This window comes from Choloepus didactylus, chromosome 4 (assembly GCF_015220235.1).
Source record: "Choloepus didactylus isolate mChoDid1 chromosome 4, mChoDid1.pri, whole genome shotgun sequence".
NCBI classification, from domain to species: domain Eukaryota; kingdom Metazoa; phylum Chordata; class Mammalia; order Pilosa; family Megalonychidae; genus Choloepus; species Choloepus didactylus.
In genome coordinates, this window is record NC_051310.1 from 79115255 (window position 1) to 79136976 (window position 21722).

Below are 21722 nucleotides of genomic sequence, written 5' to 3' on the forward strand. Positions count from 1 at the left end.
CATAGTCATATATATTTTCAACTCCCTCCTCCTGTTTCCTGCTCCAAGAGTAACTCACTTGGAGGAGATGTACAGCAGACAGACTAGACTCACAAGTAGAGTACATAGCTCCCACAAAATCACAACAAGCATCCTTCTAGCTTTTGTCCCCTGTTGTGTAGATTGTACGACAGGCTAATTTTACATCTGTTCCTGAGGTGGGAGGAATTATACCTTGACAGTGACTCAAGAAATAACAACAGATGACAACATAATTCTTTTGATTATAAAGAAGGCAATAAACTATTTGCCAATAGTTCATATTTGATTTGAACCATGTATTTTATCAGTAGATAATATATGTTTCATTTTACAATTGACTTTCAAACCAATAATGAGGTTTTACAATACTCTTTAGGCTTAATTTCACAAAAGAGAATCCAGGATAGAGTTCAGGAGCATTCTCTTCCCCACATATTCTTGAAGTAGAAAATGAATGTTAATATGATCACAATTTTGGGTATTAATTGCTTGGCAAGTATTGAAAGTATTGAACAGCTACTGTGTCCAACCATTGTGTTGAAGTCCAGTGATGTAAAGGTGTCTATGGCATGTCCTGTAAGAATTCCCAGTAGAGTAGGAAAACAGTTAAGTTATAACAATGTGGTAAGTGTTGCAATATAGATATAAGCACAGTGCCAGGATTGCTGAGAGTTGGGGGAGTGTGAGCGAGGAGTGAGACTTTCATCAGGAAGAGGAGGCAGAAAGAGCAGTCTGTGGAAAGGACCCAAAAGTTGCCTGTCAGGTTTGGTTGGAATGTAGGGGGATCAGGCAAAAGGAGATCCAGGAGGAGCAGCAGGCTACAACCAGGCTATCTGTCATCCTATAGGAAAAAGGTGGCTGGTAGAGGTTTATTAGCAAGGGAGAAAGATGTGTTAAAATTTTTTTTTTTTTTTTTAATTAAGAAGATAACTTGGGTGGCAGTTGGGAAAGTTCAGAAAGTACAGGCAGTTTTGTGGGGAGTCTCTTGGCAAGAACTGATGAGACACTGAGCTAACAGCATCTACAGAAGCTAGTAACCCATCTGCTGGAAATTCAGCCCATTGCCAGATGATCTTTAAAAGTATGAACCCCTGAATAGGAAAAAGAAAGTCTGCAGACTAGGAAGCATTTAGCGTGTGAGCGTCAAGTGAAAGGGCCTTTACCAATGCTCTTTCTTTGAACTAAACGCATTAATGACATTTGAGAAACTGTGGCATTTCAAAGGATTTTAAACTGGTGTTTCCCTTTCTCTGTCTCAAGTCACTTTTTCATTTGCTGTCATCTATTAGCTGACAGAAGGAGAAAGGTGTCTTTCAGCAGCTGACTATAGCCAGTGAGGAGAGCTTTGATGCAGGTTGTTAAGAGGAGGCGGCGCTGCCTGAGCTGCGAGGAGCCATGTTTGGCTTGCAAACAATACAGGAATCAACTTGTTGAAGCTTTTGTACTTGTCAGAGCACCTTGAAATAATCCAAACCCTGAGCTCTTACCTTTAGGCAAGAGAAAGTGAAAAGAGCCCCAAAAGTGGAACATCTCAAATAAATCCCGTAAAATTTATACACACTTGCCTTTGAAATTGAAGTGCCCCAAGCAGCGAGACAGTGTTTATTTCTCAATATTGCTTGTCTTTCTTTGTCTGTGATGATTGTTCTTTGAGACAGAAGCAAATAAAGAGGAAAAGTGAACTATATCTCCTGGTCTAAAAAGGAAAGATTGCCAGACTATTTTAATTTTTGATTGTGCATGGTTCAAAAAGCTATTTTTTTTTTCAATTGCCAGGAAACAAGCAGAGAAATCACATTTCCTTGAACTCCTTAGTTGAGGTGTTTCTGTGGCATGGTGGTGGTGGTGCTGATTTAGTTAGCAAAAGTCCCATTGGTGTTTGCAGGCTTCTAGAGACTACAATAATTGTCAAGCCAGCCGTTCGACAGTGTTTCAGGTTTCTCACCACCCCACAAGCCCCTTCCTTTTAATTCACACAGCAAGACCATCCTGTTCAGTAGTTGACTAATGATCATGTGTACTAAAATGCAGCAATGGTGAGGCAATTAATGCATTTTTAATTCAGTGTCTGACAACCCAGTTTTATCCTCTTCAAGTTGTGAAACAGGAAGCAACATCCGTCAGGAAGAACCTGATGGTGCCATCCAGTAGCTTTGCATCACGTCACTGACTGCCCTCTCTCAGAAATCTTGACTTGCAACTTTAAAGGGTGGGTCTCTGAAAGAATTTCAGAGCTCACACAGAGATGAGGTGTGTTGATTTCTGATGAGAGCGAAGCTGGCTGGAACGCTGGAAACCTTTCTCTCTGACTGCTCTTCACAAGCAAGGGGCATCTTTTGTGGACTGGAGTTTCAGAAAGGTAGGCACTGTGTTGTTGATGTTGTTACTCTTTGAGAACATTCAAAATCCAGTTGGCCTTGACTGTGTGTGTGTGGCGTGGCAGGCGGAGAGAGAGTGAGCGAGAGTGAGAACGAGCAAAGAAAGTTATCAAAATACTCATTTTTGGCCCAGTGTTCTGGGAGAGATACAGACAAGATAAGATCTGGAGCCCTTTGCTTTAGTAGTGTAGAGTAAATGTTGAGTACAACTTCTACTTCTGACTTGTATTGCTTGTTCTTTGGTGAGTTTAAGCTGATCCATTGAAAGACTAGAAAAAATTGTTCAGGTAGTGAAATCATGAGGCAGAAGACTCAGCATAGGTTGGTTTATTAGGAAAGCCTTGGCTCAAGGTAAAATGAAAAAGGTGACTGCACATCTTCGGGTGGCATAGCAAAAGCCACTTCAGACCATATCAGAGGGCCTTAAATTTAGAACAAGGTGAGACTTGCCCACCTCGCAGAGGCCAACTTTTCTAAGCTGGTTCTGTCTTGAAGGATAGAGTACTCTGTTTCGCGCTCGGAAGAAATTAGCCAATTAATTATAAAACTGGTCCTTGCAAAGAAACAAAACAAAACAAACTTTTGCTTTCTTCTAATCCAAGCAAATGTCCAGTAAGGTTGTTCTTTTAAGCATTTTTGTTTTCTGAATAGCCTTACACAGGGCAAAGGAAAGAAACATTTAGGGCTCCCCCAATGACAGAGTATTAATTTACTCATTAATCCATAGTGTTCAAATGCCTTCTCTACCATGACTGAGGGTTCAGACTTTAATATGTCCCTTTCGCTCCATACTCCTACAAAGCTTTTGGTATTTTTTTTCCTTAAAAGGAGCTTGCATTTACAATATCATCAGTGGAATTGCTGACAAAAGGGGCAAATTTTTTAAAGGAAAAATAAGCATATGTTGATACTGATAATAACTGTGTAGACTTCCTACTAAAAATATTTCTGCCTTTTTCTAAATTAACAATGAAATTATTTTGTGAAAGTTGTGAATACAATTCTGGGTCACTAATAGTTTATAATTTTGAGTCTTTGCTCAACCTATTTTGTATTTTCCCACTTAATTCACTGAGATAGAACTCATATTATGCAGTTCTCAGATGAGGAAAAATTTAGGTTTAGTGAGGTTTACAATGATATAAGAGGGAAGTAAGAAAGCCAGAACTTTACAGCTTCTCTGCATCTACAGATATATAATTTGGTCCCTTGTATATTTCTATCCTATTCCTATTCCATCAATCTTCCACAGAATTCTTGTCATGTGGAATAGTTTCTGAACCCATTGTGATATTAAAATGTACCTAACAGTGTATTGTTTGCTGCTGCCATTGGGTTGAAGCACAGTATGGTGGACAGAACTTGGATGGGAGAGACAGGCAGATCTGAATTTGAATCCCTTCTTTCCTGCTTAACTAATTGTGTGCCCTAGGCAAGACAAACATCAAACATTCCTTTTCTTATTTATAAGATGATTATTATAATTTCTGTCTCAAAAGATTATTTGCTATAAGGAATAGAAAGACAAAGTATATATGCAAAATGATTTCCACATAACTTGACAGATGGTAGGCTTTTGATAAATGGCATTCATTCATCCATTTTGCACTTATTTGTTGATGTTCTCAGTGTGCCAGATCCTGTTCTAGCACAGCACTAACAACAGTGGAACAAGGTAGACAAGCGCCCACCCTCATTATTTTCTGCTGGCACTTGTTCATTATTTCATAGTGACTTCTTTGGAAATCACTTTGTGATTATTGAAATCCTTCTTGGTAGAGCTGATCCAGTTTTGAAACATGGCTGTGAGTGTCTTACGCTAAAAGTCCCCCAAAGAATAATAAAATCAGGCAAAAAGTAGGAACATCAGACATTTCTTTTTCAAATGTCTGTTTGTTTTGTTAACCATTACAGAGTTATAGGTCAGGAAAGATGTGTTTTTGTACACAAACATGCACACATGCAAAACAATTTATTTGAGTTTTCTCCACCTCCCAAAGCCATAGCAGAAGCATTGTTGGGTCCCGGCAGAGTGCACATGGCAGGAGGGTGATGGTTGGCTCCAAGGCTGCTCACTCCTCTCTTGAACCAGAGTATGACCACCATTCACCTAACCTTGAACCTCAGGTCATCTACACAGCAGCCTCGGGCATTCTAAGACCTCCAGCACAAAGGTTGACCTGGATTTAGTACATTTTATAAGATGAATTTGGGACAAGAGTGATTGATGGACTTACTGGCAAAATGCCTGGAGCCAAATTTGAGTGGGCCAGTAGATTTACAGCATGGTATTTTTGGCCATCTGCCCCTAACCTTGAATCTTGATGAACCACAGATCATAGCAGAGAGATAAGCAAGAGAGGAACCCAGGGAAGCTTCCTCTGAAATCTAATGCAATTTTTTTTCTTTCTTCTGTAAAAGCCTACCTTATTGGTCTTATTTACTTGTTTTATTTACTCTGTGGGCCTGGGATGACAGAAGATTTCCAGACAATTGGCAATATGAAAGAAGGCATTCTAAGGTAGTGTGACTTATTTTCCAATGCCACATTCAACAATCAGTCCCATCATTTTACTGTCATAATATATTCATTGACCTAAGACTGTGTCTTTGTAGCTGGGTTGTTTTTTTTAAATGCAGTTTTATTGAGCTATATTCACACACCATACAAACCATCTGATGTTTACAGTCACTGGCTCACGGTATCATCACAAAGTTGTGCATACAACTTCATAATCAATTTTATTTTCATTACTGTAGAAAAGAAATAAAAAGAAAAAAGAAAACCCAAATCCTCCCATACCCCTTATCTCCCCCCTATTATTGACCTGTAGTATTGGTGTCATACATTTGTTACTGTTGATGAAAAGGTATTAAAATATTACTGTTAACTATAGTCCATAGTTTGCAATAGGTACATTTCCCCATAAACTCCTTTATTATTAACTACTTATAATAGTGTTACAGCATTTGTTCTAGTTCATGGAAGAATTTTTTTACATTTGTACAGTTAATCATGAGCATTGTCCACCACAGATTCACCATGTTATACATTCCCATGTTTTAACCTCCACCTTTCCTTCCAGTGACATACATGACTCTAAACTTCCCCTTTCCACCACATTCACACATCATTCAGCACTGTTAATTATTCTCACAGTTATGTGCTACCATTACCTCTGTCCATTTCCAAATGTTTAAGTTCAACCTAGCTAAACATTCTGCACATATTAAGCAACTGCTTCCCATTCTTTAGCCTCATTCTATATCCTGATAACCTGTATTCTATATTTTATGTCTATGAGTTTATGTATTATAATTTGTCCTTTTGTGTCTGACTTATTTCACTTAACATAATATCCTTAAGGTTCATCATGTTGTCACATGCTTCAGGGCTACATCATTCCTTCTTATTGCTAAATAATATCCCATCACCTGTGATACCACATTTTGTTTATCTGTTGATGGACACTTGAGTTGTTTTCAACTCTTGGCAACCATGAATGCCACTAAAAACACTAGTGCAGATGACTGTTCGTATCCCTGCTTTCAGATCTTCTGGGTATATCCCAAGTGGCAGGATTGCTGAGTCCTAAGGCAACTCGATACTTAGCTTCCTGAGGGACTGCCAAACCATTCTCCACAGAATGTAGCTGGGATTTTAAGTTAATTAAAATAATTTGGGACTTAATTTAAAACCTCAGATTATAAGTGAATATAAAGATTAAGAATCATTGGCTTTACACAATACTGTAAGAGCCAGAATTTTCCCCAGGCCTTTCTGTTTGGCAGTGGACAGACATTTGATTGTGACTGGACTTCAGCAATCTCTGTGTTTCTAAAACAGTTAAATTATTTCCAAAGTTTCTTATTATCACACATTTACTTTAAAGTCTGAGAAAGTCCATTAATATACAGAAGATTGCTCTGATGAGATGGGCATTTGTTTTGGGTGACCCTGTTGCAGGTTTCACCTTGCCCAAGTACTGAGAATTTTAAAATTCTCAGTCCTTGGGTGACTGCATGCCACGCAACAATAAAGTTAAATGGCTTGGTTTGTTTTAATAGCTCTTTCTTACTATTTTTTATCTGGTACTGGTCAAAAACCGTCTGTGGAGAGGATTTGTTTTGGGCTTTTAGGGAGAGTAAACCAAAGGTCTAGTGCATAGCTGGAGCTTGGTTTATTGATGTTCCGATTCAATGGAAAGTTTCCTTGTTATTGTTTCCTGAATTATGTCTTCCAGAAATACTAGGAAAATGAGATATTTAACCCAAATTTCCAAATCCCTCTACTCAGGATTGGTATACACACACATATACACATTATAGAGAAACAAAAACAAGGATACATTTATTTCTCATTAGTGAGAAAACTGTAAAATTCACAGGTAAGGCATATATTTAGGTTATTTAAAAAGGTAAAATATTATGTTCAAGGGCTTGAAATCATTTTAATTCACTATATCCATGTTCTAAAATGAAGTACTCTATGAAAAAAAATTATGTCATAATCCATTTAGAGATTACATAATCTCTGTAGAGTCCATATGCAGCAACATTTCCTTTATTTTGATCCCTTTGCCAGCCATATTTTTAGCAGGTGATCAATAAATACTAGTTGATAAAATTGATCCTGACAAGACTGAACAATAAAGTAATCATTTCAAGGTTCAAGCCAAAATTTTTAGAGCATTTTCAATAATGAAAATTACTTGACATCATTTAATAACTAAATTGGCTTCAATTTTTCCCTTCAAAGTCTGTTTCCTTGTTTGACATATGATTAAATCTTTAAAAACATAAAATATGCTGATGCTGAAGAAGTAAATTGTGTAGATTAGCAATTTTTATTTGTAATGTTCACATCACAGGCTCATTATCATATTCCACTTTGGGTCAAAGTTACAGAGTCTTGTAATGTACCATTTGCTATAATCAGCTTTCTCTGGCTTGTTTCCAACAGAGATCTGCTTTATATGGAATTCTACTCTATGATCAATGTGTAAGAGTAAAACTTTGGTGTGTTTCTAGATTATGACTGTAAAATAGTATGTGAGTTTGATTTTCATAAATAATTGTTTCATAGATTATGCTATGGCACTGGTTTCTAAATTTTTTGCTAAATACCAAAAGTAAGATATACTTTTCAGATCTCACCCTGGAAGAAACACACACATATACACTTGCCACTCTCCACACACATTTAATGAAATAAAAGTTTCATGAAACAATACTTGATACACATTGACATTGGCAATCTCTGTGTTTCTAAAAGTTTCCTTTTCTTTTCCATTCCATGCTACAAAAATGCTGGTCATGACTTACTAAGCTGAATTTGTGCCTAACAGAAGTGGTTCCCAATCAATATTGGCTGAAAATTAGAATCAGCTAGGGACTTAAAAACAAAAACCACCAAAGCCAGAGACACAAGTTTGGACAAAGAGACCAATGGAATTGAGTGGAGATGCTGAAAATAGACCTACACACATTCAGACCTTTTATTTATGACAATGTTGTTGTACTACAAGGAAAGGATGGCCATTTGAATACCCATATGGAGAAAATGAATCTTGACTCTTACCTCTAAATTTATACAGATCTAAATGTTAATCTAGATGTGACAGGTAAAACAATATAACTTCTAGATCTGTGCTGTCCAGTATAGTAGCTGCTAGCTACTAGATCTGTACCTGAAATGTGGCTGGTCCAAATAGAGATGTGCTATAAGTATAAGATACACTTATACTTTCAAAGACTAACTATAGAAAAAATAATACAAACTATCTCAGTAAGAACGTTTATATTTATTACATGTTGAAATGATAATGTTTTGAATGTATTGGGTTAAATCAGATATAGTAGTAAAATTAATTTAACTGTTCCATTTTATTTTCTTAAATGTGGCTACTAGAAAATTTAAAATTGCATATGTGGTTTCCATTATTTTTCTATTAGACAGCACTGTTTTAGATGATAACACAGAATATATTCATGACCTTGGAGTAGGCAATGATTTCTTAAATAGGACAAGAAAGCACTAACATAATGAAAAGTATTGATAAATTGGACTCTATTAAAATTAAGATTTTCTGTTTACCAAAGCATATAATTAAAGAGGAAAAGGCAAGCTACTGAGAGGGGTTGGGAGGGGGGAGGGAGGAAGACATTTACTATATATATAATCAACAAGGAATTGTATCCAGAACATGTAAACAAGTCAATTTAAAAAGACAGACCAACGTGATAGAGAAATGGGCAAGAGATTTGAACAGGTACTTCCTAAGAGCATGTCCAAATGGCCAATAAACATGGAATGTGCTCAATCGCATGAGTCATCAGGGGAATGGAAATGTAAATCCAATGAAGTGCCACTGTACATGCACCAGAGAGGCTAAAATTTAAAATACATTGGTGAGCATGTGAAACAACCAGAACTCTCACACAGTGTTGTGGGAGTATAAATTAGCACAACAGCTTTGGAAAACTGTTTGACAATATCTATTAAACCTCAATACCTTATAACTTGGCATTTCCACTGCTAAGTAAATACCCTACAGAATTACACACATTTGTTTACCAAAAGACGTGTTCAAGAATGATCATATATAGCAGCACTATTTGTCATAACCCCAAACTGGAAACAACCCAATTTTCCATCGACAGTAGGATAGAACAATAAATTTGCTGTATTCACATACTGGAATACCAAACAGAAATGAAAATGAGTGGACTGCTCCTCCATGCAACAACATACATGCAGCTCAGTCTTAAATGTTGAGCGAGAGAATCCAGACACCAAGGAATGCATTCAGTATGCTTTCATTTATATGAAGTTCAAACGAATCGATGGCATTAGAAGTTAGGGTAGGCTAGTTGGGGAAAGGGGGTTAGTGACTGGGAGGGGGCACGAAGGGAGCAACTGGGGTGCTGGTAATAAGCTGTTTCTTGGTCTAGGGCTGATTATAAACAGGTTTGTCCGCGTTTTTGATTTCTTTACTATCTGGAGGTTACACTTTCATAAACATGTTTGTTAAACACCACAACAGCATTGCTGATGCCAGAACGGCACCTTCAGAGATCTCGATTTAATTGGCTCTGTCTAAGGGGATCAGTGTAATTTAAAAATCTCTCCCAAGTAATTCAAACTGCATGAATGGGTCACAAGTGGCCCTTTGAACAACTGTGGGCTGTAATATAACTGCAGTCATTACACCAGGCTGGGCTAGACCCTGATTGCCTTTACTCAAGTTACACTGACTTTGAAGACATAATTCACATGGATAATCTGAGAGCCATCAGGTGTCACAAAGTTAAAAGCCCTGGAAGGCTTGTCAGGTACCTGGAATTAGCAGGGGCCAGGTTAGGGAGCTCATGCCCCATTTAAAGACTGTACCCACTACTCAGCTCCACTGTTTATTGCCAGATCTTCAGAGGAGGCTTCAAATCTGGATTTTTATGTAAGAACGCCTGATTTTTAAATATTGGCTTGAATAGTTTCAAATCATTTGTGCAGATGAAACAAAACTGATCAGTAGACCCGATTCGGACAGCACCAGGGGTCCACCACTGGTTTGTAACTCTGAAAGTTTTAGAGCTACCAGGAACCTTACGAGTATAATTGTAAATTAGTTGTGTTTCCTTTTCTGCCGCTGCAGGGATGTTGTGAAAGTAAACAGGATACTTTAATATATATCAAGTGCTTTGAGTTCGTTGATAGAGAAGTATCGTAAACATTCAAGGTAATTATTATTTACTTTTTATTTTATTTCACATCTATTGTATCTTCTAAACTGTGATCTTAGAAAGTTATACCTGTGACTTAAAAGCTTATTATGTGGTATTGCTTTTCATGTTTTAGGGGGAGGTGGTGTTGGTAAATAAGTAAAAGCAAGTAGCATGATTTCCTCTATGAAATACTATGGATTCACATTCTTTCCTTGTTGAAAGGAGAGATGTTGAGTGAAAGCGTCATTGGATAGCACCAGGTGGCACAAAGCCTCACAGTCGTAGGTGGTGTTTGCCATCTGTGCTGTGGTCTCACCCTCTCTCCTTCTCTGCTCTTTTCCCCACAACCACCTCCACCTGCTCTTCTAATAGGAGGGAAGGACGCTGGTTCTCTCCTACAGGTTTCCAGCTTCCAGTGTGGAAAAGTGTAGAAGAGGCACTTTCAAAATCACATTTCTTCAGAGAACAGGACACCATGCAGAATGGTCCCATGTATGGTGAAGTGTTATTCACAAAGTACGTTCACAAATACTGACTTGATGAAAGACAAAATCAGGTATTGTGTGGAGAAGTAGAATTTTTACCCTCAGTGCCTGAATTTGAGTCTGGTTCTCTGTCGCTTTATCCCTCTAAAACTCATATTTTCACCTGCAGACTGGGGTTAGTAATAATTATTACTGTTGTGAAGATTTGATGAGGAAATGCTTGTGATGTTATACAGTTGTTAGTTATGATTTTATCATCCCACTTAATTTCTGTAATAGTCTGTGTGACAGTGGTGGTATTATTCCCAATTTTCAGATTAAAAAACTGAGGCTCAGATAGATCGAATGGCCCACTTGTTGTAAAGGGCTGGGAAGAGGCAGAACCATTGTCACTGTCACTGGTCAACTGAATCACATCTCTTACCCCTTCCCCTGCACTAGGTGTCTTGCCTTACACAGGGCTTCACCCCATCTCCCCACCTTCCTGACCACCCTCAGACAGAAGGGGTTCACAACTAAGGCACTCACCCCTCTTAGTCTATAATTTTCAACATCTTATTATCAAAAGTTTTGTTAAACAGCAAAATCAGCCAATCACAAATGTATTTCCTCTGGCTACTTTCTGGTGGAAGTGAGAGCAAATAGTGAGGAGAATAAATGGTGTAAATAGCCTACTGATTAGAAGTAGGAAGCTTCAGGAAGCTACAGAGCAAATACCCATGTCTTCCTAACAAAGTGGGCACTTTCTGTGGGAAGGATTAACTCAAACTGGACAGTCAGGAGTTATATGAGTATGTCTGTCTTGGTAATGCTACCAGTCTTTCTGGTGGCTGCACAACCGAAACAGTTTCTTAGCTTCTAGAATTCTTTGGACTTAAACGGAATTGCAGACCTATCCCCAGGCCCTTGTGGACAAGCTCACCCCTAACATTTGAGGGACCCAGGGAAAGAAGTACAACTAGAGGCATCTAGCTCTCGAGCTAGTCCTCCCCTCTCCCAGCCCCAGTTCTGTCCTGCTCAGCCAGGAGTCTGGGGAACATGTGTGTGGGCGCTCTAGTCTACATGTCCAAGCTCAGTCTCTCTCTTCCGCTCTCTAGCAGTCTCCCTTTGTCACCTGTGCCGGTTTGAATGTATTGTGTCCCCCAAATGCCATTATCTTTGTGGTCTTGTGGGACAGACCTTTTGGTGCTGGTTAAATTTGCTTGGAATGTGCCCCACCCAGCTGTGGGTGGTGACTTCGGTGGGATACTCCTATGGAGGTGTGACCCCACCCATTCAGGGTGGGCCTTGATCAGTGGAGCCTTATAAAACATGCTGACTCAAAGAGACAGAAGGCAGTGCAGCTGTGAGTGATGTTATTTGAAGAGGAGCAAGCTTGCTAGAGAGGAATGTCCTGGGAGAAGCCATTTTGAAACCAGAACTTTGGAGCAGACGCCAGCCATGTGCCTTCCCAGCTAACAGAGGTTTTCTGGACGCTATTTGCCATCCTCCAGTGAAGGTACCCGATTACTGATGTGTTACCTTGGACACTTTATGGCCTTAAGACTGTAACTGTATAGCCAAATAAACCCGCTTTTTATAAAAGCCAATCCATCTCTGGTGTTTTGCATTCTGCAGCATTAGCAAACTAGAACAGATTTTGGTACCAGAGAAGTGGGGTGCTTTTGCTGCTGAGTTTGCAAATACCAAACATGTTGGAACGGCTTTTTAAGTGGATAATGGGGAGTTTCTGGAAGAATTGTGAGGAACTTGATAGAAAAGGCCTAAACTGCTTTAAAGAAACTGTTTATGGAAATATGGACTCTAAAGATACTTCTGACGAGGCCTTGAACAGAAATGGTGAATGTGTTGTTGTAACCTGGAAGAAAGGTGGTCTTTGTTTTAAAGTGGCAGAGAATTTGGCAAAATTGAGTCCTGGTGTCAGATGGAAGGAAGAATCTGGAAGCAACAACCTGGAATATTTAGCTGAGGAGATCTCCAGACTACGTGTGGAGGATGTATCTTGGCTTCTCCTTGCAGCTTATAGTAAAATGCGAGCAGAGAGAGATAAGCTTAGAACTGAACTCTTTGGTTCAAAGAAACCAGAAGTTGATGGCTTGGAAAATTACGGGCTTCCAGTGGGTGGAATCCCAGAAGCTACAGCCCAACGTGAGGATATAACCAAACATGGAACCCAGCCGCCATTTCAGTACAAGCCAGGATTGGAAAAGGAGTTAAGCAGAAAGGATTTGTGGAAAGTCCTGTTGTCTGATGGCTTTGACCCCTGTGTGCTTCATGCAAAGCCAACAGAATTTTTGCAAGATCTTTATAGACAGAGCCATTGCCGGTCTGGACTGGAGGAGACAGACAAGGAAAAAATTAAAGGAAAAATCTCTTCAAAGACAGAGCCATGGAGGTTGAGGTCTGGAGTCAGGAGGTCTCGGGCTGGGAGAGCGGAGCAGCCCACACACTTGGAAAGGGTGAGTTTGCCCCAGAGTTCAAGGGGGAGCATTCCACCTCGATGCTCTGGAAGAGTTTTGCCACCCGAGGTCCCAAAGAGGGTGGAGCACATTCCCAGGGAATTGGGGAGAGCCTGGCTGCCACCACACTGTTCGGAAGGGGTTGAGCGTGTGCCCCGGAGATGGAAGGAAATCCGGGAGCTGCCCCGATGTTTGAGGAGGGTGGGGCCAAGAAGGTGGTCTCCCCAATGTGTGGAAATGTTGGAGCACTCACCTAAGCGTTTGGAGAGGAAAGGGCTGCCAGAAAGGCCCTTAGGAAGGGTTAGACTCCCGCTCTCTCAAGCCCCAAGGATGCAACGTTGTTCTGTAAATGACTCTCAGACTTTGAAATCTAATGGAGTTTGTCCTGCAGGTTTTAAGAACTGTTTTGGTCCTGTTAGCCCTGTTTTCCTTACTCTTTCTCCTTATGGCAATGGAAATGTTTATCCTATGAATGTCCCTCCTTTGTATATTGGAAACATATAACTTGTTGTAAGTCTGCAGATCCAAGCTAAAGGAAAAGTATGCCTTAGGACTGACCACGCCTGTATTTGATTTTGATGGGATTTTGTACTTAACTTTTGTTACTGAAATGGTTTAAGTTTTTGTGATATTGTGATGAAATGAATGTATTTTGTATTTGGAAAGATAATGTCATTTTGGGGTCCAGGGGGTGGAATGTGCCGGTTTGAATGTATTGTGTCCCCCAAATGCCATTATCTTTGTGGTCTTGTGGGACAGACCTTTTGGTGCTGGTTAAATTTGCTTGGAATGTGCCCCACCCAGCTGTGGGTGGTGACTTCGGTGGGATACTCCTATGGAGGTGTGACCCCACCCATTCAGGGTGGGCCTTGATCAGTGGAGCCTTATAAAACATGCTGACTCAAAGAGACAGAAGGCAGTGCAGCTGTGAGTGATGTTATTTGAAGAGGAGCAAGCTTGCTAGAGAGGAATGTCCTGGGAGAAGCCATTTTGAAACCAGAACTTTGGAGCAGACGCCAGCCATGTGCCTTCCCAGCTAACAGAGGTTTTCCGGACGCTATTTGCCATCCTCCAGTGAAGGTACCCGATTACTGACGTGTTACCTTGGACACTTTATGGCCTTAAGACTAACTGTATAGCCAAATAAACCCCCTTTTTATAAAAGCCAATCCATCTCTGGTGTTTTGCATTCTGCAGCATTAGCAAACTAAGACATCACCCCTGAGCCTAGGGATACTCTGTGCTGTCACTTTTAGGAGGACAGACCTGGGACGGGCCCACACAGGCACTGGAAGTGGGCTTGGGGCTGCTTGGGCAGAGAATTTTAGAGTCCTGGCAAGTCTAGAAAGGGGGCATAGGGTGCTGGTAGGCCTATGGACTTCTTATCCCATGGGAAATGTGAGGCCAGAGGAGGGCCAGACTGGGTGAGTGAGTCTTTTCAGTCCCCAAAATAAGGGTCCTAGGTGCCAGAGTGTATGGGTGGGACTGCTCCTGGCATTGAGCTCATTGCCCTTGCTACATAGTTGGCACTCAATCGATTCATTGCTTAATGCCAGACAGAGTGACAAAGCCTGAGCAAATGAAAATTGCTGCTGAGTATGTAAATGTTTCTCTTCTTTCACTCCCATGTCCCATAAGCATCTACCTACAGCATAGCAAAGGTTGAAATTGCTCAGGTTTCATAAGGTGGCAGATGAGTAACCTTTCTAACCTTGGGTACTAGCTGTTCCGGTTTGCTAATGCTGCCATTATGCAAAACACCAGAAATGGATTGGCTTTTATAAAGGGGGTTTATTTGGTTACAAAGTTACAGTCTTGAGGCCATAAAAGTGTCCAAGCTAAGGTGTCAACAATAGGGTACTGTCACAGAAGAACACTGATGGTGTCTGGAACACCTCTGTTAGCTGGAAGTCACGTGACTGGCATCTTCTTCCTTTGCTCTCAGGTTGTGTTTCAAAATGGCTTTCTTTCCGGACATTTCTCTCTAGGCGCCTGGGGGTGATCTCTTAGTTTCTCCCAGGCAAACTCTGGAGTAGCACAAATCTACTTTCAAAGGCCATCTCCAAAATGTCTCCCTTGGCTGTGGCAAGTGTTTGGGCCTGTGTGGCTCTTTTTAAAGTACTCCAGTACATCAGTCAAGACCCATCCCAAATGGGTGGGGCCACACCTCCATGGAAATAATTCAGTCAGAGTTATCACCTACAGTTGGGTGGGTCACATCTCCAAAGAAACGACTTAATCCAAAGATTCCAACCTAATCAACACTAATACATCAGCCCCCACAAGATAGCATTAAAGAACATGGCCTTTGGGGGGACATAATACATCCAAAATGGTACACTAGCAGAAAGAAAAGTTTACTGAGACACAGTTTCAGGGGGCAGGGAAAAGAAGCAGTCCAAGGCTCTCCCTCCCCCTGGACAAAAGTACTTCAGTGAGGCTCACTTTAGAGAGCTCTGTGTGTTTTAAGGTAACTCCACATAGGCTTAGAACAGTGTCTCCATGTATGTTTCAGACATTTCTTCTACTTGGGCTATTTGGAATTGAATATCATGTGACCCTTTTGTTCATTTTCTTTCAGAGCATTTCCTTCTTTTAGCTCAACCTCAAGACATTTACATAAATGTTCATTTTAGTAGTGTGAATGACAGAGGAACTCTGAATCCCCCAAACAGGGCCTGGAGCCCAAGACCCAACCTATGGGGCAGCTCTCCTCTAGTTCCATTACTTTCTTCTCCAGGTTCACGCATGCAGTTTCTTTACAAAATTTAGACTAGTGTAGTGATTCACACTAGCATTCTGCCAAATATACTTCTTGGCAGGAAAAAAATTGAGGAAGTACTCAGTAAGTCTCAGTTTACAGAAGCAGAAATTGTTAAAAGATGGCTTAGGAACTCCTAGACTCCAAATCAGGATCAATAGAGGAGTAATAAGAAAATGACCTTGGCACATGTCCTACCAATCCCCCAGGGACTAAGGGGGTGCTGATGTGCCGGATGTGGCATTGACCCAGGAAACTCTCTCCGTGTTAGCTCAGTGTTTTATCTTGTTCGTAGAGGCTAATCTGCATTGATAGGCAACTTTAAGGAAATCAGAGACACTGAAATGAAAATTATATAAATACATATTGGACAGACATTTAAGGATGCCCTTTTTGAAAAAAAAGATGTGTATCTAAAAAGTCTGGACACCTGATGACATTTTTATTCTTAAATAATATATTTCATTTTCAAACAACCAAGCTCAGTTTGTTTTCTTCCAGGCATCTTTGCAGGCAGATATGTCTAAATTTAAAGCCATGGGATTTAATCATTAATCCTAAAAAGGTACAATAAATAAATGCAATATTTTCTCTGTATTCCAGACTTTGCAGATACCCTGTGTAATTTCCTCTCTCCCCCCCCCCCCCATCTGCTTAAAATCTGGGTGTTATGCTTTTTTTTTTTTTTTTTTTTTTTTTAAAAGGACATTCTTGTATTAGATAGGGACTGGAAAGGAATGACTAGTTCCTTTCAGTATTGAGATCTTATGATTTATTTTCCCTTGGCAAATGAATAGCCAGGGCTGAGGACAGAGGGAGAAACTGCTCTGGCCAGGGAAATGAGCAAGGGAGAACACAGCAACTATCCCAACAGGTGCCCAGTCCCCCTGCCCAAGGATCCCGGGCCAGAGGGAAATCTGGCTTTTTATTGTTGTAACCTTTCTCATGATTTGGAGTTCAAGAGGAAAGCAATTGAGAGTATGTAATTGAGATTACTTTTCTGTACTCCTTCACCACGTCCCTGCCCTCTGTCCTAGGCTCTCAAAGCCACTGTATCCCACCCTCATCTGAAGAGTACTTGAGTCTTTGCCATCTTGTTCTTCTCCGAGGGTAGCTTTCTTCTGCCAGGACAGCAGGCTGTACAACGGGAAACCCTGCCTTTAAACATTACCTAAGCATATGTTTTTAATATGTGGGGCTTGCCTCATCAGTATGGCTTTGTAATCTCATGTCCTTCCCAAAATGTGACAAGTCTTCCTCCTCACCTGTGGGTGGCAGATGTTGCAAATTCACACCCTCCTCCAGGTCTTACTCCCTTTCATGACATGATTCCTTTGGTGACACTGCTTAAGACAGGTTCCATGAGGTAAGGAATCCTGCTGCTACGGAGGGAATGAGCTACCCTGTCAGATAGCCCACCCTGATCCCTTGGAATAGCTGCTCACCCTGTCCCCATCCTGGTTTGGGAAAACCCCAACACTCTTCAGGGTATGGTAGGAAATCATAGCACCCTCCTGGAGGATCACAGCACCACTGATGAGGAAATGTGAAGAGTGACCACGGTGCTAATACCCACAGCTTACTGGGCACTTAATGTATGCCAGGCATCACATGTTGTGGTTTAGACACATCTTATTTAATCCTGATGAAATCAATATTATTATACCCATTTTACAGATGAGGAACTCAAGACATAGAAAAGTGACTTGCCCCCGGTGATGTGGCTGGGGTGAAGGTGGGCATTCGTAAGCCAGTTGGCCCTAGGTTCCCACACATGCCCTGTCATGGGAAACTGCCCCAGTGTGTTGGGGTTGGGGGTGGTCCCCTGAGGTGAGTCCCATCATTGGAAAGGTTGGAAATACACAACACTGAAACACAGCCTCTCCCAGACTTGCTCTGGGTGCTTTATTTAGCATAGTTTGTACCCATTGTGTGGACTTCCCTTGCTGAAAGAAGGATATGAAACCAGTTATCTGTTCTCAGCAGTGAGTGATGTGGAGGACATGGAAGGGAGGGAGGCTGTGAAAGAACAGGTTTTCCCATTACTCTTCCTTGGGGAGTCTTTTTAAACTTTAGTATTTTCCTTGGTGTTTAAACTAGCCCAACATCTGATTCTTACTAATACCCAACAAGGTTAAGATAATGAGATATAATATGACTACATATTTATCCAGCACTTTATTGTGTTCAGGTATTTCCACACACCTAATATCCCTTAATCCCCAGCAGGTCTTTGTGGTACATGAAATTATCTCCATTTAACAGGTGAGCAAGCGCAGGTTCAGAGAGTCTGAATTGCTCACGATGACTTAGCTATTATAGGTTTTCTGAGTCCAGGGCCCTAGTCTTCTCCTAAGTTTTTAGGCTATTTAAATGGAAGACAGTGAGTTAAGGGAGATGGCCTGTGAAGCACTAAGTTCATTTGTGTTCATTTTATTCACTTTTGATTTTATTCATCAATTACTGGCTTGCAATTTGGGTGGCAGCCTTACTGGCCATCTTTAACATGGGCTGAATGATGGGAAAGCCTCCGCAACACCTTCCTGAGGTGCCCACTAAGCCATCCTCTGGTTTCTAGAATGGGGAAAACTGACAGTGATTTGCCTTAGGCCCCTCTGTGAGTCACTGACAGTGAGGTTCCACCCCTGTTTCCCACCTTGGTTTTGCCTAGATCTCTCTGGTCAGAATAATAGCAGGGTAATTTATTAAGCAAGGATGCATGACTCAGCGGGCCAGGGAGGAGAGCTTGCAAGGGAGGACCCACTGGAGAGGAACTGGATATTTAGTAGTGATAGGAAACGCTGACATCATGCTACCTACATTAAAATTTCTTAACATTTCAGCACCATTGCCTTGTTACCCAGCTATTAATTTACATTTTAGTCTCCTAAAGTTAAAAAAAAAAAAAGGAGGGGGTGGGTGGGAGGGAGGAAGGATTTCACCTTTGAAGATAGAATGTTCAATCCTATATAACGTTCCAGCAGATTCCCAGCTTGGACCCCTTTTGTTTAACCCTGTGATTTGCATCCTTCTAAGGCTTTTCTATTCTGAATCTTTGTTTGTATCATTCTGATTTTAATCATACCTGTTTTTCTGTGAGTTTCTGTGTTATCAGTCTGAGTAAATTTCCTTGATCACTCATCTCTCTCTTAGTCCTGAGCTGGGCTTTAGCAATCCCTGTCAAATTAATAACTAGAGACTAAATAAGCCAGAATCAGAGACTAAATAAAGGCAAGGAGGCCTCAGGAAGAACTACATGTTGGAGAATACTACCTCCTTGATCTTTATTTTCTGTCTACATTACTCCCCAAATCTAAATTCAGTTCATAGACAAGTCTCAAGAGCCTCTGTCCCTTGTTGATTAAGGAAGGACGTATTTATTTTCTCTGAAATTGTTAGAGTACAGAAGATTCCAACAGCTAACTGCTTGTTGTGTGCGTAAAAAGGCCATGGTAAGTATTTATGCGGATGGGAAATTTGTCTTGCTTCAAGTCAGTCATTGACTTTTGTATATGAGCCTTTTACTTTACAAAAAAAAGCCTTTTTTTTTTTTTAAGAAAGGAAATGTTAATGTGAAAGATATCACATTAATATCCCCGTTTAGTTATGGGACAAATGGATGTATATTGGGAAAAGCAATTTTATATTCCTGGGCCTTGATTTCTTCATATCTATGAGATTGGACAAGGTGATCATATGATTTTTTTTCAATATTTTTTTTTTCCATTTTTATTGTGGTAGTGTATAAACAACATAACCTAATGGAAATTATGATCTCTTTCAAGTAGACAAGTCAATGGTATTTATTACATTCGCAATGTTGTCTAATGTTGTGCTACCAGCATTACCATCCACCATCCATTACCAAAACTTTCCATCATCCCAAAGAGACTCTGTGATTGTATTAATTTAAAGCAAAAGTTGCTTTTTCAATTTGAGTCATCAAATGAGAAATGAGTTACAAATTTTTCTAAGAATGAATCAAGTAATAATAATTTAAAATTTTCAAATATCCAGAGTTTTACCATTCTAGCATATCAATATTTTTTGTTTCCTTCTAGTTTTAGTCTTTATATATCTATGTATAATAGTATAATATAGTGAGATCATAAATATCATATGATCATAGTATAGATATAATTTTGAATTTTGGTTTTATTTAAAATGTCATAAGCATATTCATGTTGATAAATTTCTTAATTTTTAACAGAAGCTGAATATTGTCACCTAGAGTTAATGTTCCAAAATTTACTTAAACATTCCGTTTTTAAAAACTATTATTATTAATATTGAAATGTTACTTATTAACTATAGTTTTTTCTTAATTTCTCCATTTTTACATATATTCTTAGGTAGGCTTGAACATTTTAGTGACTCCAAAAAATTTATTATCCAGTTTCCAAAAGGGCAGCATCATTTATGTTGCTACCAGTAGCATATAAGTATAATTTTACTGTATCATAATTAGCACTGATTATTACTTTAAAGTAACTTCTCATTTAATGGTTGGCAATTACAGAATTTTAGGACTTGTAAGATCATTACTTTCTCTCTTTAGAAAGGCAGTTTCATATTTAATAGCTTGACTCCAAGTCATCATTTAACAGATATGTAAAGTGATTCACAAATATTCACTCACTTCATTATTCTAGCAACCCTAACAGGAGGTACAATTAGTTGTCCAAGGGACATAGCTAGTTAAGTGTCAGAACCAGGCTTTGAACTCAGGCAATCTGATCCTGAAGTCTGTGTGCTTGACGTCTATGTAATACTGCTTCCCATAATATATACATATATATATATATATATATATATATATATATATATATAAACTTTTTATTGTAGTAATTGTTATAAAGCTCAAAATTTCCCATTTTAACCACACTTGAATGTACAATTCAGTACTATTAATTATATTCACAGTTTTGTGCTACCATTACTGACATTGAATTTACCTTTCCTTTTCCATCACCGCAAACAAGCTACTCGCTCATTAAGCTATGACTCCCTTTTTCCACCTTATCTGTTCCTTCCCTGGCCCCTGGTAACCTATAAACCACCATCAATCTCTATGAAATTTGCTTCTTCTAGGTATTTCATATGAGCGAGATGAAGCAATATTTATCTTTTTGTGTCTGGCTTATTTCACTCAACATGCTGTATTCAAAGTTCATGCATTCATTCCCTTAGTATTTATCGAGCACTTACTTGATGCCAAATCAGTGATGCAACCGTGGGCAAAACAGGCATAGTCCCTATGCTGGTGGATCTTGAAGTCCAGGAGGAAACCCAATTTTAATCAAGTCAGTGGACAAATGTATAATTACAAATGATATATGTTATGAAGGAAAAGAACAGGGAGCAATGAGAGCATATAACAGGAGTATGTAATTTAGCTTTAGAAGCCTTGGGGAAGCAGGAGTCATGGGGAAACAGAAAGACCTTGATCAAGACCATAGAAACATAGAAATGCTTAAATTGAGACTTGAAGGGTAAGGAGAAGAGTCCCAGGAAAAGAGCATTCTGAGCAGAAGGAATAGTCTGTACACATGCTCCAAGGCTAAAAGAGAACTCTGCCTTTTCCTTTGAAGCATCAGAAAGTAAAACCAGCTTGTGGAATCAGAGATCATGCACCTGGAAAAGTAGGCAAAGGCCCAATCATCTAGGATGCCTCAGGTACAGGAGAGTGTGCTCAAGGGGAGGGTAGGTCAGGAGCTGCCTCCCAAACAGAGTTAGGGCCATTTTGGAGAATAGGTTTCTGGCAGAGCCATCCCCAAGTGGGGTTTCTTCTGAAAACAGGAAGCAATAACTCTGTCTTGGGCTTTTCCAGGAATTCAACTTCACTGGCTCAATATTTAGGCTAGAAGGGGGTTGTTTGGATGGCAATCCAGTC

General features: G+C 39.9%; 1 protein-coding gene across 1 annotated transcript in view; it reads left to right on the forward strand.

The window, feature by feature from the left end:
- Positions 1-21722, forward strand: part of CERS3 (ceramide synthase 3) — a 163276-nt gene that overhangs the window by 12773 nt on the left and 128781 nt on the right. Inside the window, exon 4 of the mRNA XM_037835060.1 lies at positions 10097-10138. Coding sequence (XP_037690988.1) covers positions 10097-10138 — 42 coding nt within the window. The remainder of the gene's footprint in view (positions 1-10096; positions 10139-21722) is intronic.